We start from the raw sequence: 15,421 nt of genomic DNA, 5'->3' as shown, positions 1-15,421 counted from the left end.
TATCTTCAATTTGGTTTGCTTTCCCTAGCTTTACACTACAAATTTATCCATTTTCTAATAATTAAAGGCATAAAAAGTGACCCTCAATCTCGTGTGGAGGAATTGTGACCAAGAGTTTGAATAATATCTGCCCAACCCAACAACATATAACACGTTTGCCTAGTGTTAGATAACGTGAATTATGTGGCTTGAATTTAACTAAAATAGTGCATGTCACCGTTTGAAAATCCAATTGGTTTTCTTTTGTTTTCACCTATTGAAAATCATATTGAGTTTTTTGTCCACCTCAATTGTAGAGATTGTAGGGATCTTAGAGGATTTGTTGGTCTATAAATATCCCCTCACTCATTAACAATTACATATTGTGCTTCAAGTGTGGTATTAAGAAGATTAGGCATCGAGTTGAAATCCAAGGTAGAGAGGAGATTTCAATTTAGTAGAAATATGGGAACCAAGATGGAGTTATATGAGAAATCAAAGCCGTACATTGCAATGACGTCCCTGCAGTTTGGGTATGCAGGGATGGCCATACTCACCAAGATCTCTCTCAATCATGGGATGAGTCACTATGTTCTGGTTGTGTATAGGCATCTTGTAGCTACCGTAGTTCTAGCTCCTTTCGCTTTCTTCCTTGAGAGGTATTTAAAGTTCTTATAGTTGGTGAATCACTGACTTCTTCGAAAAAAAGATGTATGTTTAGCTTTTAAATTGATGTTTAGATCATCTTGTAAAGAATTTATAATGAAGAAAAAAATGTATGTTTAGCTTTTAAATTGATGTTTAGATCATTTTGTAAAGAATCTATAATGAAGAAAAAAAAATGTATGTTTAGCTTTTAAATTGATGTTTAGATCATCTTGTAAAGAACCCATAATGAAAGTGATAGTTGTTTTGCTTCTTGAATGGCATTTAAGATTTTCAATTAATGTTTAGATGATCATCTTGCTAAGAACCAAGGATAAGGTGATGATTTTTGGCTTCTTGAAAGAAATTTAAGATTCTTTGGTAATCAAGGTAATAATTGTTTTGCCTCGTGAAAGGCATTTAAGATTCTTGAATTCAGTGAAAAAAATGGGTATGATGATAGTTTTGTGTTGGTTTGTCAAAGGTTTTTAAGATTCTTCATTTTAAAAATGTGTGTGATTATAGTTTTGTTTTACCTCTTGAAAGGTACTTATGATTTTCGCATTAAAGTTCTTTTGATTTATTTTTTAAATTGTGTATGGAGAGAGTTTTGTCTTGAAAAGTATTAAAAATTGAACATAAATTTACGAAACAAAATGGGTATGTTGCAGTTTTGTTTAGCTTCTTAAAAGCTTTTAGTGGTTCTTAGATTCAAGAAGTTTCTATATAAACTACATGTGTTCATAGTTTTGTTTTGCTTCTTGAGAGTTCTAGTTTGTTTTCTTTTAATGAGTGTTCAGATAACACCCTTGACATATGATCAATGTTATAAAACTGAAAATATTCATAAATTTTTCAGTAGAATGTATATATCTTTGTCTACTTCTGATAAATTGTTTCTTAATCAACCAACTTTGTCACAATGTTTTTGCAGGAAGGTCAGAACAAAAATCGATTTCCGCATAGTATGTGAGATTTTTGTTCTGGGTTTGTTAGGGTATGTATGATTCTCTCAATATCTTCTTTTCAATCGTTCTTGCTTGGTATCTGCAAAGAACTTAATGAGAAGTATATTGTTATTAAGAGCTTGTATTGGTTATGAATTTGTGCAGACCTGTACTGGATCAGAACTTCTATTATCTAGGTTTGAAATATACTTCTCCTACCTTTGGAGGTGCCATGAACAACTTGGTCCCTGCTACCACTTTTGTAATTGCTCTTGTTTGCAGGTAATTAAAGCTTTATGTGCAAAGCTTTTGTACTACTAAAGGTTGTGAAACAGAAATTCTATATTGTGTTCTTCATTGTGATTAGATTCGATTCATATCTAATCTATCATAGTGGAAGATACTTAATTGTTCTGTTGAGTTTCAATATGCAAAATTCTATATAATTTTATATGTCACTTGTCTAAAATCCATTACTTTATATGTCACTTGTTTAAATTCCATCAATCTGTCGCAAATGATAAAGTATTTTCATACAAGAGCTTGTGCAAATGAAATTCTATATTATATTGTTTGATAATCATGAGATTTGTTTGATATATAATCTATCAATGATTCAGTGGAATGTTACTAATTGCTCTGCTCAGTTTTTTAATGAACCAACAGTCTATATAGTTTTGTGTGTCATTTGTCTAAATCCCATCAATCTGTCTCATATCTTAAAGTAGTTTCGTTGCCTCTTTTAGCTGATTAATATTTTAACTTTTTAAACAATTACTTAACATAAAGGTAATTCCTAATATTTTATGTATAGAGACAACTTTTATTATTAGGGACTGATTATGATTGGACTTATGTTATGTTCCTCTTTAGAATGGAAAAAGTAAAGATTCGAGAGATACGTAGCCAAGCAAAGATATTTGGAACGCTACTATGTGTTGGTGGAGCCATGCTGATGACATTTTACAAAGGAGCTCTTGTTCCCATGCCTTGGTCTTCACATGTACAAAACCATTCGTCAACTGCTGCTTCTCATGATAGTACTAGTAACATGATAAAAGGTTTCATTTGTTCTCTTATTGCTATGGTTGCGTGGGCATCCTTGTTTGTTCTTCAGGTAATTAATATATTATTTTCTTAAATAAATAAGCTTTCAATATTATTTGATATATTCAATATATTCCTTTATTATGATATTTCTACTAATTTAATTATGTATTATTCTAATTAATTTATAAATCAATGAGTTTTAGTGGAAAATTTTGTAGTTGAATTTTAATGGTAATATTATAATTTGACTTGTTGAAGAAAATATCTGTTTTTTATTAAAATTCTTTCATATTCTAACTTTTGCAATGCATGTCTTATTTAGGCTTCAGTTTCTAAGAGGTATCCTGCCCAACTTTCTCTTGCCACCTTGATATGCTTTGCGGGTACAATACAGTCAACTGTAATCACTTTGGCTGTTGAAAGGCGTATGTCTACCTGGGCAATTGGATGGGACATAAACCTTCTAACTGCTTTCTATTCAGTAAGTGCTGATCATTGGTCTATCTTGTTATAAACTATGGGCTACCTTCCAAATTTTAAATTATAATTGTAAGGTCAAGTGAAGGGTCTTTCAATGGTTTTGTTTAGTATTTGCCATCAAAGTTTAATCAAAGTATTTCAATTTTTCATTTATTTAAATAGATATATCAATTATCTAATTAACAAACTGGTACATATTTATCATTTAAATATTAAATTTACCAATCAATAAAAATTCTTGATGTACCAACTGCCAAAGTATAATGTTGCATTATATTTTGAAGTTTACCCATTACTATGGAAAGATTCAAATTGTAGGATTCAAAGCACTGGATTCAAAGCACTAACTGAGAAAAGTTTAATGCAATTGATAAATGCAGGGAATTCTGGGCTCGGGAGTTGCATATTTTATACAAGGAATTTGCATGAAAAAGAAGGGTCCTGTCTTCGCCACAGCTTTCAGTCCTTTAACCATGATAATCTCAGCAATCATGGACTCAATTATCCTCCATCAGAGGATATACGTGGGCAGGTTGGTTTGTTAACCATTTCCCATTTAAATTATCCATCTCTTAAGACAGCTAATAAACTTAAGCTATAATTTTTTATTTATTTTTAATGTTTCATCATGATAAACAGTTTTCCATCTTTAATTATTGTTCGTCTTATAATTAGATCATACTTTGTAAAATAATAAAAAGAAAAGATTATGTATTAGCTTTTTTTAATAGTAATTATTTGTCTTCTTTTTAAGATCACGTTTCTTATTTTAGGATTATAAAGAATAGTTGTTTATCAGATATTTTTAATGATAATTGATCATATATCTGAGTATTGTATTTTCTCCTCTCTTTTTTAATAGATCACTCTCTATAATTCACAATCAAGAAGAAATTACTAATTAGCTCTTTTTTAAAATTGATTGTTTTGCCTCTTTTTCATTATTAGATCACATTGCATATTCCATAATCACAGAGAAGAGATTATTTATCACTCATTTTTTTCTACTAATGTTTATTTGTCTCTTCTACCCAAATAGATCACACTCCATGTTCTATAATCACCAAAAAGATCGGCCATATTTTTTTCAAATAAAGATTTCTGGAGTATTCTAAGTGATAAATACCACTCTATAATTCATAATCATGCAACGAATATTGATTATTATTAATAAAAATCTAACAATTGTATGTCTTCTTTTTACTAATAGATTGCACTTCATATTTCATGATTGTTTTTTATTTTTCACTAATAGACCACAACCCATATCCTATAATGAAGAAACAATGTGTTTATTAGTTTCTTTCTAGCAATTATTACTTCTAGTTTTCATAATAATAAATCACACTTCATATTCAATAATCCCAAAGAAAATGTTGTTTATTAGCCTAACAATAATTGCTTCTTGTCTTCCTAACACTGGATCACACTCTATATCTCATTTACAAGGATCTAAAAGATTGTTTATCAGACATGCTCCAAAAATGAATGTTCTTCATCTTAATAATAAGCCACACTCCATATTCCACAATCACATAGAACAATTTCTTTTCAAATAGATTCCTAACAATAATTGCTAGTCTTCTTTCCAATAATAGATCATGCAACCCAAAAAAATGTTGTTTATTAGCAATTTCCTAACACACTTCCTACACGCACTTTAGCACACAATATACAAATGTCTAACTGAAGTTAATGCAATGAAATGCAGCATTCTTGGAGCAGTGATCATTGTGACAGGACTGTATGGTGTTCTGTGGGGCAAAGTGAAAGACAACAAGCTCACCACTTCCACTGAAAACCCTGCTGAAATGCTTCCCACTTCATATTCGTACAATGGCAAGACCAAGTTTGGAAACATGGAGACTAGTGTAGCAATGGCAGACAGCAATATGGGTATTGTTGCTTTGAATGGGAAAGAAAAACATGACCAACACCCAATGGTGATTGATGACGAAAAGTAGTGGAAGTGGAATAAGGGAAGATGAGTTGAGGAAGACAATTGGGCAGCTTCAGAGTGGGTAATTGAAAAGAATCCCTTCCGCATGCACTCAATTATTCGATCTGTCCATCGAATAGATTGTCTGGGCACTTTTCTATATTCTCCGTAAATAAAGAGGAGATTATTGTACGTTTGTTTCTGAATATCTTTTTTCAAGTTGTTGGGATTTCACTATACTTTGGAAAAGCCTGCTTCAAGACATTCCAAAAAAAAAAAGTCTTTATCTAATGCCCACCTGCCTAAATTTTGTTATAAAGCTTGTCGTATTACTTTAGAGCAATGCAAGAATCTTTGTTTCTTATGTTTAAATTTTGTATATTGCAATCTTTTTATATAAAGTAGTCACACTTTATTCTACTCACTGATTTCTTGTTAAATTATTTTGATTAGACTCACATAAACCAAATTCAATTGATTGAACGGACTCCAAATCAATTCTGAGATTTTATAATGTTAATGTAAGTATCAAATGGAGGATGGATTTGATCTTTTATTTATTTTTTTATTTGTAATAAACTTTTAGTCATTTTCATGAAGATTCCTTGTATCATAATTGATTATGATTGTAAGACAAATAAAAGTATAAAAATAATCAGCATGATACAAATATCAGTATCAGTTTTCCTTAATGAATATCATTTGTATATCAGAAACCTTAAATGCAAAACACATATTAGTAGTATATTGCTGTCCCCTCTCGCAGAATCACAATAAAGGCTTATGATGATGGTGAACGCTTCTCCAAGGGCATCATCATATTACCCATCAGAGTTGGTCTAAAGGATACATTGTTCCAAGTCCTAGATATCAAAATGAATTGCAACATAATACTAGGATGCCCTTGGATCCATGCTATACAATAATTCTAGGCTACGGATCAATAATAAATAATCAATTGATTGATTGATTATTGTAGGGTAGGGGCCTACAAGACATATTGTCCATATTATGGGGAAGGACGATTTAGATCTTCTAGCTTCTATTGAAATTAGTTTGTATTTGTATATGCTATGTTCAATTTTATGATACTATAGCTTCTACTTTGCCCCTTTAAACTTTTTTAGAATGATTTCATAATTTCCTTTTCTTTCAAATCATGCATTTGATCCTTTAATTTAATGATCTAATAAGAAGTTAAGTAAAATATAATAATATAATCTAAAATAAATTTTATTTGTTGAAAGAATAATTTATTTATTTCAATTTTAATTTTTAACATATAATTTTTAAAATTTCATTGAAATTAAAAAACTGTAAGAATTTGGCTTAGGCCAGAATTCATCCAAGAACTAAAAAATTCAACACAAGCACATAGTAGACCAAAATACATAGAGTATGATCAGAATGATGATATTCATTCAATATGCCAGCTTAGCCAACTCGAGAGTACACCAGGAGTGTCTGTATATAAAGGCCTCAAGAGAGCTTCTAGAATGCATAGAAGTCAACAACATGATAAGTCATACAACCAGGCACATGTCCACTAGATATGGGTTATCCTCCATTAAGTACAGGATTAAGTGCAATGATGTGAGGATAAGCCTACAACGGTGTAGCACGCAAATCAGTGGTGTAGACAACATGTGTTAAATGAGGAGTGGGGATAATTATGTTGTCAACATGACAACTCAGTGAATGATGCATACTCCTATGTTGTAGACACCATGTGCATAATTAGAGTTGCGTAACTCAATGAGAGTACACAAACTCTTAAGTGTCTCACCTAAAATAATAATAAAATAATGCAAAATAATTAAATAATGCATTAACCTAAGTAAACTTAAGTAAGTGTAATCAGTAAGTACTTATTTACACCAACACCCCCCCCCTTAAGTGCAACTTAGGGGAATGCCCTTAAGCTTACGAAATCTAGGATGCAATATAGAATAGGTCCCGGCTACTAGGCCATGTTAGGTACCCATGTATATAATGATATACAATCTCCCATAAAGCGGGAAAGAGGGAAAAGCTCGTGGGAAAAATCCTCCTCCAAAAAAAGAGATAAATAGGGATGCATGGATGGATGGAGTAATCAAGACCCCCCCATTACGACATATATCCAGTATATACATAAGAGAATGATGAGAAGAGGAAGAGAGATAGGATGGGCTCCCCCCCCCCCCCAAGAAGAATGCCTGCTAGTGACTGCTCTGATGAAGAAGCTGATCCAAGATTGCAGAATGGTGTTCCTCCCCTTAGGAAGAAACAAAGCCAAAGGTACAAATGAGATGCTTCCACTATGTGTGGAAAGAATCACATGGATAAGTGATGTCTCTGAAACCTGCTCATTGTGTTGAAGAACCTATCCCAAAGAACTATCTGTCTCTGCAACTAATGAAGAACCCTGCTACAACTGTTGATCATAAGTATCCACAATCACTTCAACCTGTAAGGATCAATCATGTAGAGAATGAACAAGAGAGTCTAATGGAACCCTCATGACAACTGAAGAAGGAAATTTTGCATCAAGAAGAAGAGGCAGATCATCAATATTGTCCCCCAAATCTATCATTGAACCTATATCTGGAAGACTGGATGTACCCTACTATTCTGGAGCTATCACTGTGGCAATGTATGCATGCAGACTAAACTGATGAAGTGACCCCTCACTGCAACTATCGATAGAACCCCACATGTTTGAATCTGTTGAAGCACTATCACTGGTGTCACTATCAGTATCCACATTGTATGATGTGCAAAGAGGAGTAAAGGACAAGCTTGGAGAACTTTCCTCAAAATATACATCCTTCTCCACAAAGATTTGATGAGTCTTAGGATCTCGAAGTCTATATGCCTTCACACTGTCTTCATAACCAATGAAAGTACAAGGCTAAGATGACTGTGCCTTGCATCCCCTAGAAGATCTCTTTTCCCATGCAGGACAACTGAAGACTCTGAAGTGTGTCACAATAGGTTTTCTACTGCAGCATGCCTCAAAAGGAGTTTTTCCATCTAAGACTAGATGAGGAGAACAATTACGAATGCGAGTGGCACTAGAGATTGCTTCGACTTCTAATGATGGATCGAGAGACTTGGCATGAATCATGCAACTATCGATAGACTTAAGAGTTCGGATCCTCAAAGTTGCAACATCTATCTTATGTAGACTGAATGTTGGTGGAGTCTGAAGATCAATACCCTCATGTTTGCAAAAGTCCTTAAGTCTTTTGTTCATGTACATGCTTCCATTGTCCATTTGGAGTACTTTGACGGCCTTTTTGGATTTATGTTCTACATGAGCCTAGAAGTCTAGAAATTTGTCCAATACTTCATTCTTGTTATGCAGAAAGTAGACCCAAGTGAACCTTGAAAAGTCATCAACAAACGTGAGTATACAGTGACCCTGGCTGAATGCAAAAGGACTTGCTAATACCATGTGAACCATCTGTATAACACCTATTGCTGTTGAAGACTTCCCTCTATGTAACTTCCCCTCTAGATGCATATCCACTAAATCTGTTGAACATTCACCCTTAGAAAAATTTATTTGAGGTAGACCTTTGACCATATGGTTTGTGCAAAGTTGCTGAAGGTAGTGAAAGTCAAGATGGCCATACCGCTCATGCCATAATTGCATGTTTGAATTGGATTGTGATAACAAGGCCTTTGAAGGAGACTTGGGTACGAAATGCGAGAAAGAGTACAACCTTTTTTCATAATTCACTTTTCCCACTGCAACCAAGGAATTATCTTTGAGACTATGCACTTTTACTAAGTTTGGAAGGAACTCAACTCTATGTCCATCTCCAAGGTGAGTGATTTGGTATATTGAAAGGAGATTTGAACTTAGGTTTGGAACATAGAGAACCTCTTCAAACTCTCCATCTTCCATCTCCATGTTTCCTTTTCCTTCAACTTCCATTTTGCTATCATTCCCCATGAAGATGTGTGGTACCTTGGACTAATTCAATGAAGAAAAACCCTCCTTTGAAGAGTTTGAATTAGCCATGAGTGCTTGCCCTTTACCCTTTGAATATGAACAAAACCCTTTCTCCTTGTAAGCATCAAGCAATGAAACATTATGTCTCTTCATGATGTTGGTCAATTCATCAATCTTTTTAAGATAACACTCATGCTCTTCATGACCTGATTTCTTGCAATAAGCACACTTCTTCTCCTTATTATTGTCCCCCTTCTTGTTGGAAGTCGAGGACTTGCCTTGTTGATTGGATTGTGGTGTTGTCTTTTTTGCATCCTCAGATTTGCTCTTCCATTTCTTCTTACCCTTTCCTTTGTTTGAAGATTTTCCAGCTAAATGTTGAGAACCCTCATTGTTGGCCACCAATGCTTTAGACTGAGGTGTTTTGAGAATCCCCATTGATCTCAACTTCTTTTCTTCATCATCCAACAGTTTAGCATATTCATCAAAAGTGACTTTCATGTAGGCAAACCATAAGGTAGTCTTTGTGGTGTTAAAAGAAGATACAAATGTGGAATACTCCAATGGTAGCTTGTTATGTATGAGATAGATTAGTCTGTCATCTTTGATAGAACTCCCACAATCAGTAAGCTTTGTCCTTAACTCATTCACCTTGATGATGAAATCTTGTATGGAATCATATGATTTAGGATCTAAAGAGACAAGCTCATCTTTGATTTTGAATACATCCTCTTCAAACACTTTACCATAAAGGTTTTCAAGTGTATCCCAAGCTTCCTTGGATGTAGTACATTTTTTGATTTGATACATGATCTTATCATCTACCCCCAAACATATATCACCTAGGGCTTTCCTATCCATGGCTACCAAATCAGAAATTTCACTTGCTAATACATTATCACCTGTTGGTTTAGGAAGAGTACCATCTACATATTGTGAAACTCCATTATGCATTAAGTGATACCACATTTTGATTGACCATGTAGCTTAGTTATGAGGAGTTAATTTAGGAAACTTAAAGTTGCCCATAATGCAAAAAATGAAAGAAATTTGCAAAAAAGAGAAAACACAACACCAAGAACACCCCCCCTTTTCACTAAATCAAGAAACCCCCCCAAAATAGATGCTTTGGGCACTTTATTAGTAGTGCAATTACAATGGGCCACTTGCCAATTTTGGCCTTCATAGACTTCTGATTTTTTTTGTTACAACCTCTTAATGGAGTACAAATCTGAAACTTTACAATGTGCTACAATTCTAAAGCATTGCAAAGCAAAGAAAGGCCCTATTGTTGAAAGTGACATTTTTTTCCAAACAACCTTACAATCTGATACTAGATCTAGAAAGTAGACAAAAAATAACACACTTTCAAAAAAAAATAGAACCTATTTTCGACTCCAGATATGCCCGTACGGAGCATTTGAAGTTGCAAAATGTAGGATTATCCAGGTACAGTTGCCAAGGCTCCAAAGCCAGCTGCCCATCCTCTACTTGCAACACATTCCAATCAAGAACATGCACAATATCAAGAATATACTGCCTAAGCACTGAAACATGGAAAACATCATGAATGCGAGCTAGGCTGGGCGGTAGAGCAAGACGGTAAGCAACTGGGCCAATCCTCTCTAGAATCTCGAATGGTCCCACAAAACGAGGTGCTAGCTTAGAACCCTTTCCGTACCGAATCAGACTCTTTCGCGGACGCACTCTCAAGAAAACCTTATCACCCATAGCAAACTGCTTATCAATCCTATGAGCATCAGCATACTTCTTCTGCCTATCATGTGCTGTAGTCAAGTGCTCACGGATACGCACTACCTGTTGCTCCATATCACAAAGCATCTTAGGACCCAATAGGATGCGATTCTCAAGACTGTCCCAACTCAATGGTGTACGACAAGGATGACCATATAATGCTTGAAAAGGTGCCATGCCAATAGAACTATGATACCCATTGTTGTAAGCAAACTCCACTAGGTAGAGATAGTCCTCCCAATGTGTCTACCTATCCATCACATACATCCGTAGCATATCCTCCAAAGCCTGGTTCACCCTCTCTGTCTGACCATCTGTTTCTGGATGATATGCCGAACTGAAGTTTAGCTGTGCTTCAAGCTCATGCTGCAACGATGTCCAGAATGCAGATGTGAATATAGGATCCCTGTCAGAAATAATCTTTCTAGGAATACCATGTAGTCTCACAATGTCATGCATGAAGACATTAGCTACAGAAGCTACTGTGTAGGAAGACCTAATCGGTGAAAAATGTGCCACCTTAGTCAACTGATCAATGGTGACCATGATAGCATCATGACGCTGAACTGTCATAGGTAATCCTACAATGAAATCCATGGAGATGATATCCCACTTCCAAGAAGGAATGAGATTAGGCTACAAAAGTCTAGCCGGGTGCTGATGTTCTGCCTTAACTCTCTGACACTCAAGACACCTAGCCACAAAATCAGCAATATTTCGCTTCATCCCAGACCAAAAGAACAAACGTATCAAATCAGCATGCATCTTCTTAACACCTGGATGTGCTGAGTATGGTGTACGATGGGCTTCTGCTAGAATCAAGGTGCGAAGCTCATCTGAAAATGGCACATAAATCCTCCCCAAATGTCTCAAAAGACCATCTGATTCTCGAATGTAACCTGCAAATTTACCTTCCAAAGGCCTTCCTGAATCAATCTCTCTGCACACTTCCTGATACCAAGAATCCACAGGAAGTGCCTAAAGAATTCAACTCCTCAAATCCACACTAAGAGTCATCAATGTTATCACATGTCTCCTACAACTCAAAGCATCTGCCACCACATTCTCCTTTCCCTGAATGTACTTAACCTCAAAATCATACTCGCATAGAAATTCCATCCATCGCCTCTGGCGAGCATCCAAATTAGGCTGAGTAAAAATGTACTGAAGACTACGATGATCACTATGTAGCTCAAATCTGTGCCCCAACAAGAAATGCCTCCATCTTGTCAAAGCATGAACTACTGCTGCTAACTCAAGGTCATGTGTAGGATAATTTAACTCATGATCCTTGAGCTTGCGTGATTCATACGCAATCACCCGTCCATTCTGCATCAACACTGCCCCAATCCCTTCAAGAGAAGCATCTGTACATACCATGAAATCACCTTCTGGATTAGGTACAGCTAGAATCGGTGCACTGGTCAAAAGTTCCTTGAGCTTTTGAAAAGCTTCCTCACATTTCTCTGTCCATATGAACTTCTTTCCTTTCCTTTGAAAAGAAGTGATAGGATGTGCTATCCTAGAGAAGTTCTGGACAAATCTGCGATAATAACCGGCTAAACCCATGAAACTAAGAATTTCTGACACATTAGTCGGTGTAGGCCATTCTATTATCGCCTGAATCTTTGCAGGATCCACTGAAATACCATCACCTAAAATAACATGCCCTAAATACTAAATCTCCGATTTGAAGAATTCACACTTAGTTGCATTAGCATAAAGCTGATTGTCTCTCAAACACTACAATACCAACCACATGTGTGCCTCATGCTCCTTCTGAGTCTTAGAATATATCAATATGTCATCAAGAAACACAAGTACAAACCTATCAAGATATGATCGAAAAACACCATTCATCAAACTCATGAAAACTGATGGAGCATTAGTCAACCCAAAAGGTACCACTGTGAACTCATAATGCCCATAGCGCGTTCGAAAAGCGGTCTTGTGAATATCTGCTTCCTTAATGCGAAGCTGGTGATATCCTGACTTAAGATCAATCTTGGAGAATACTGTAGCTCCCTTGATCTGATCGAATAAGTCATCAATCCTAGTCAAAGGATACCTGTTCTTATAGTCACCTTATTCAACTGTCTGTAGTCAATGCAAAGGCGCAAAGAACCGTCTTTCTTCTTCACAAAGAGCACTGGAGATCCCCATGGTGATACACTAGGTCGAAAGCTCCCTTTGGCCAGAAGTTCTTCTAGCTGTAGCTCACCCAATTCCTGAGTAGTCATGCGATAAGGGGCTTTACAAATAGGCTCCGCTCTAGGAATCAGATCAATACTAAAGTCAATGTCCCTCTTCGGAGGCATGCCAGGAATCTCACTTGTAAAAACATCTGCGTACTCCTGCAAAATTGGGTGATCTAAAATCTCCCTCATCAAGATCATTTACCATAACAGCAAATATTTGACATCCCTTACGGAAATTTCGCTTCAATTGCATAGCAGAAATCATCCACAGAGATATAGGCCTTGGTATCCCAACTATCTGCACATCATTCCCTTGGTCATCTTGGCACAAAATGATCTTCTTCCTGCAATCTATACTGGCTCTATGAGATCAAAGCCAATCCATGCCTAAAACCACATCATAGGAACCAAGGGGTATGACTCGAAGATCCACTTCCGTATCAAAGCTTCCTAAGGCCCACAATTATGAACTACAAAATCTGTGGAGACCTTTATGCCTGAGGCTAGTTCCACTTGCCAACCACAATCTTGCTTCATCGCATCCAGCTTACACTTAGAAACTATAGATGGTGAAATAAATGAATCTGTAGCTCCTGAATCAAACAATACTGAAAGAGATATACCTCTAATAGCACTTGTGGTCTCAACCACTGTTTCTTGATGATCTGCCTGATGCTGATCAACTGCTGCAAAAACTCTATGAGCTCTACCTGCATAACCAATTGTAGGCTCTGAAGCTATAGGCCTAGGTCCTAAAAACTGAGGTGCTCGCTGTGGACACTGAGTTGCATAATGTCCAATCTGACCACATAAAAAACATTTCGTATTTCTATCAGAACCTCTTCCTGTACACTCGAAAGTGTCCCACTCTAAACCATTCTATCCAAACGATTCCATGAGTTGGAATGCTTGGATGCTGGCTTAGAGCTCCCTATCCATGGAGTGCAAGAGAGTGTATTTCAAGTTCAAGGGCTCTTAGTTGAGCCTTAAGAATACTCTTCTTGCTAGTAAACCATGCAATGGGAGGTTCCAAAGACAAGATGCAAGAATGCAAATGTCTCAAGGAGTTCCTCAAGAATGCAATGCAAATAAAGATTAAGCTAGAATGAATATGAAAAATGCAGCTATCCTAAGCATGGATAAGAGTGTTACAATCCAAATATTAAGCTATGTGAGATAGATTATTGCAAAATAGAAGCTAAACTAATATGCAACATGAATCTAAGCTAAAATGCTATGGTATGAGAGAATGTAGACAAGAAATAGAAGTTCTCCACAAAGCTCCAAAGAAACCTGTTAGAAAACCTGCAGCATAACAATATTTAAAATGAGGATGGATTGAGGGGGAAAGCTCTCTCCCTTTTAAAGATGTACGGACGGTGGAGATCAAGATGAAGATGGTGGATGATCAACAGTTGAATTCAAAAATAAGAGTGATCCATGTGCACACACAAGTCAACCAATAGAATATAAGTTGACTTGTCACATAAGATAAAAGTCTCACAAGCCTTTTCTTTTAATTGCAAAATAGAAAAATGACTTTATGTGTGCACTTTAAGTGGGTTAGAAGAATGGGGTGTTTTATTTAATTAAAAGGGGACATGTTCTTTTAATCAAATAATGAACTTAGGATAGCATAGTCAAACTATAGCTTATAATCAAATAAATTGATTATTAGCAATTTGGTCTAGATAAATGATTAAATTAATTTAGCCAAAAGGGGCTAATAGTCTAGATGACCATTTTTAGGTGATTACATTTGCCCCTCTTTGACTAATGCGTGATCGATCTAGGAACACATTATGTCAAAGAAAATCGAAGCCAAGTAGGCGATGATAGATATAGATATCTGATTCCAAAGAATGAAATGCAGAAAGAGATAGTAGTAGTACTAAACAATAGGATAGAGATGATGTCATAATTCAAGAAGAATACTAACACCTAGCAAAGTAGATAGATCAAGAGCAAGTGAAAAGATCAAACAAATGCTCCAAAGAAGTAGATAGCTGCATCAAATATTGATAGACTATTTCTGCCCCCTCGGGATCGAAATCAAAATGAAGTAAGAGGAATGCATAAATGAGCTAGAAATGAGAAAATTAGAATATAGCAATGTCCAAGATGACAGATAGATGATTAGAACCCAAGAATGACTATAAGAAATTGATAAAATGCCCCAGTTTGACTAGAGTTGGCCTTGAAGGATATAGCATAAAAATTAGGTCAAATCTAGTAGAAAGATGATTTAGACATGAAATAGTGAATTGAAGTAGATATGAAGTATGGAAATGATGAAGACATGAAGAAATGAAGATGCCCCAGTGATGATTCAGAGATTAGACCTCAAAAGGTTAGCTAACTGCTCAGAAGAAAGTAGAATTTTAAAAGACAATTTTGACCATCAAGATGAACTCAAATTTGGATTTCGATCCCGAAAATGAATCTAGGACATTGAAATTATTTAAGAGGTCAAAACTTTATATAA

General features: G+C 35.6%; 1 protein-coding gene across 1 annotated transcript; it reads left to right on the top strand.

Annotated features, from left to right (window-relative positions):
- Window positions 1–361: 361 nt before the first annotated feature.
- LOC149543883 (WAT1-related protein At5g07050-like) lies at window positions 362–5,412 on the top strand. Its single transcript, XM_089798546.1, has 7 exons — window positions 362–638; window positions 1,559–1,621; window positions 1,737–1,853; window positions 2,445–2,688; window positions 2,944–3,102; window positions 3,482–3,633; window positions 4,813–5,412. The coding sequence occupies exons 1-7, from the start codon at window positions 445–447 to the stop codon at window positions 5,063–5,065; spliced, it is 1,182 nt and encodes a 393-aa protein (XP_089654672.1). The 5' UTR covers window positions 362–444; the 3' UTR covers window positions 5,066–5,412.
- Window positions 5,413–15,421: the final 10,009 nt, after the last annotated feature.

Source organism: Cupressus sempervirens, chromosome 8, assembly GCF_028749045.1.
Source record: "Cupressus sempervirens isolate cs-2001-9-10 chromosome 8, ASM2874904v1, whole genome shotgun sequence".
Classification (NCBI taxonomy): domain Eukaryota; kingdom Viridiplantae; phylum Streptophyta; class Pinopsida; order Cupressales; family Cupressaceae; genus Cupressus; species Cupressus sempervirens.
Note: the sequence above shows the minus strand (reverse complement) of the source record. Positions and strands in the feature narration are given on the sequence as shown.

What these genes read in the sequence shown, in the direction of transcription:
- LOC149543883 (XM_089798546.1), top strand. Translation starts at nt 445, where the DNA reads ATGGGAACCAAGATGGAGTTATATGAGAAATCAAAGCCGTACATTGCA. An exon ending in TTCTAACTGCTTTCTATTCA is followed by an intron (nt 3,103 to 3,481) that starts GTAAGTGCTGAT and finishes TGATAAATGCAG; the next exon opens with GGAATTCTGGGCTCGGGAGT. An exon ending in CAGAGGATATACGTGGGCAG is followed by an intron (nt 3,634 to 4,812) that starts GTTGGTTTGTTA and finishes AATGAAATGCAG; the next exon opens with CATTCTTGGAGCAGTGATCA.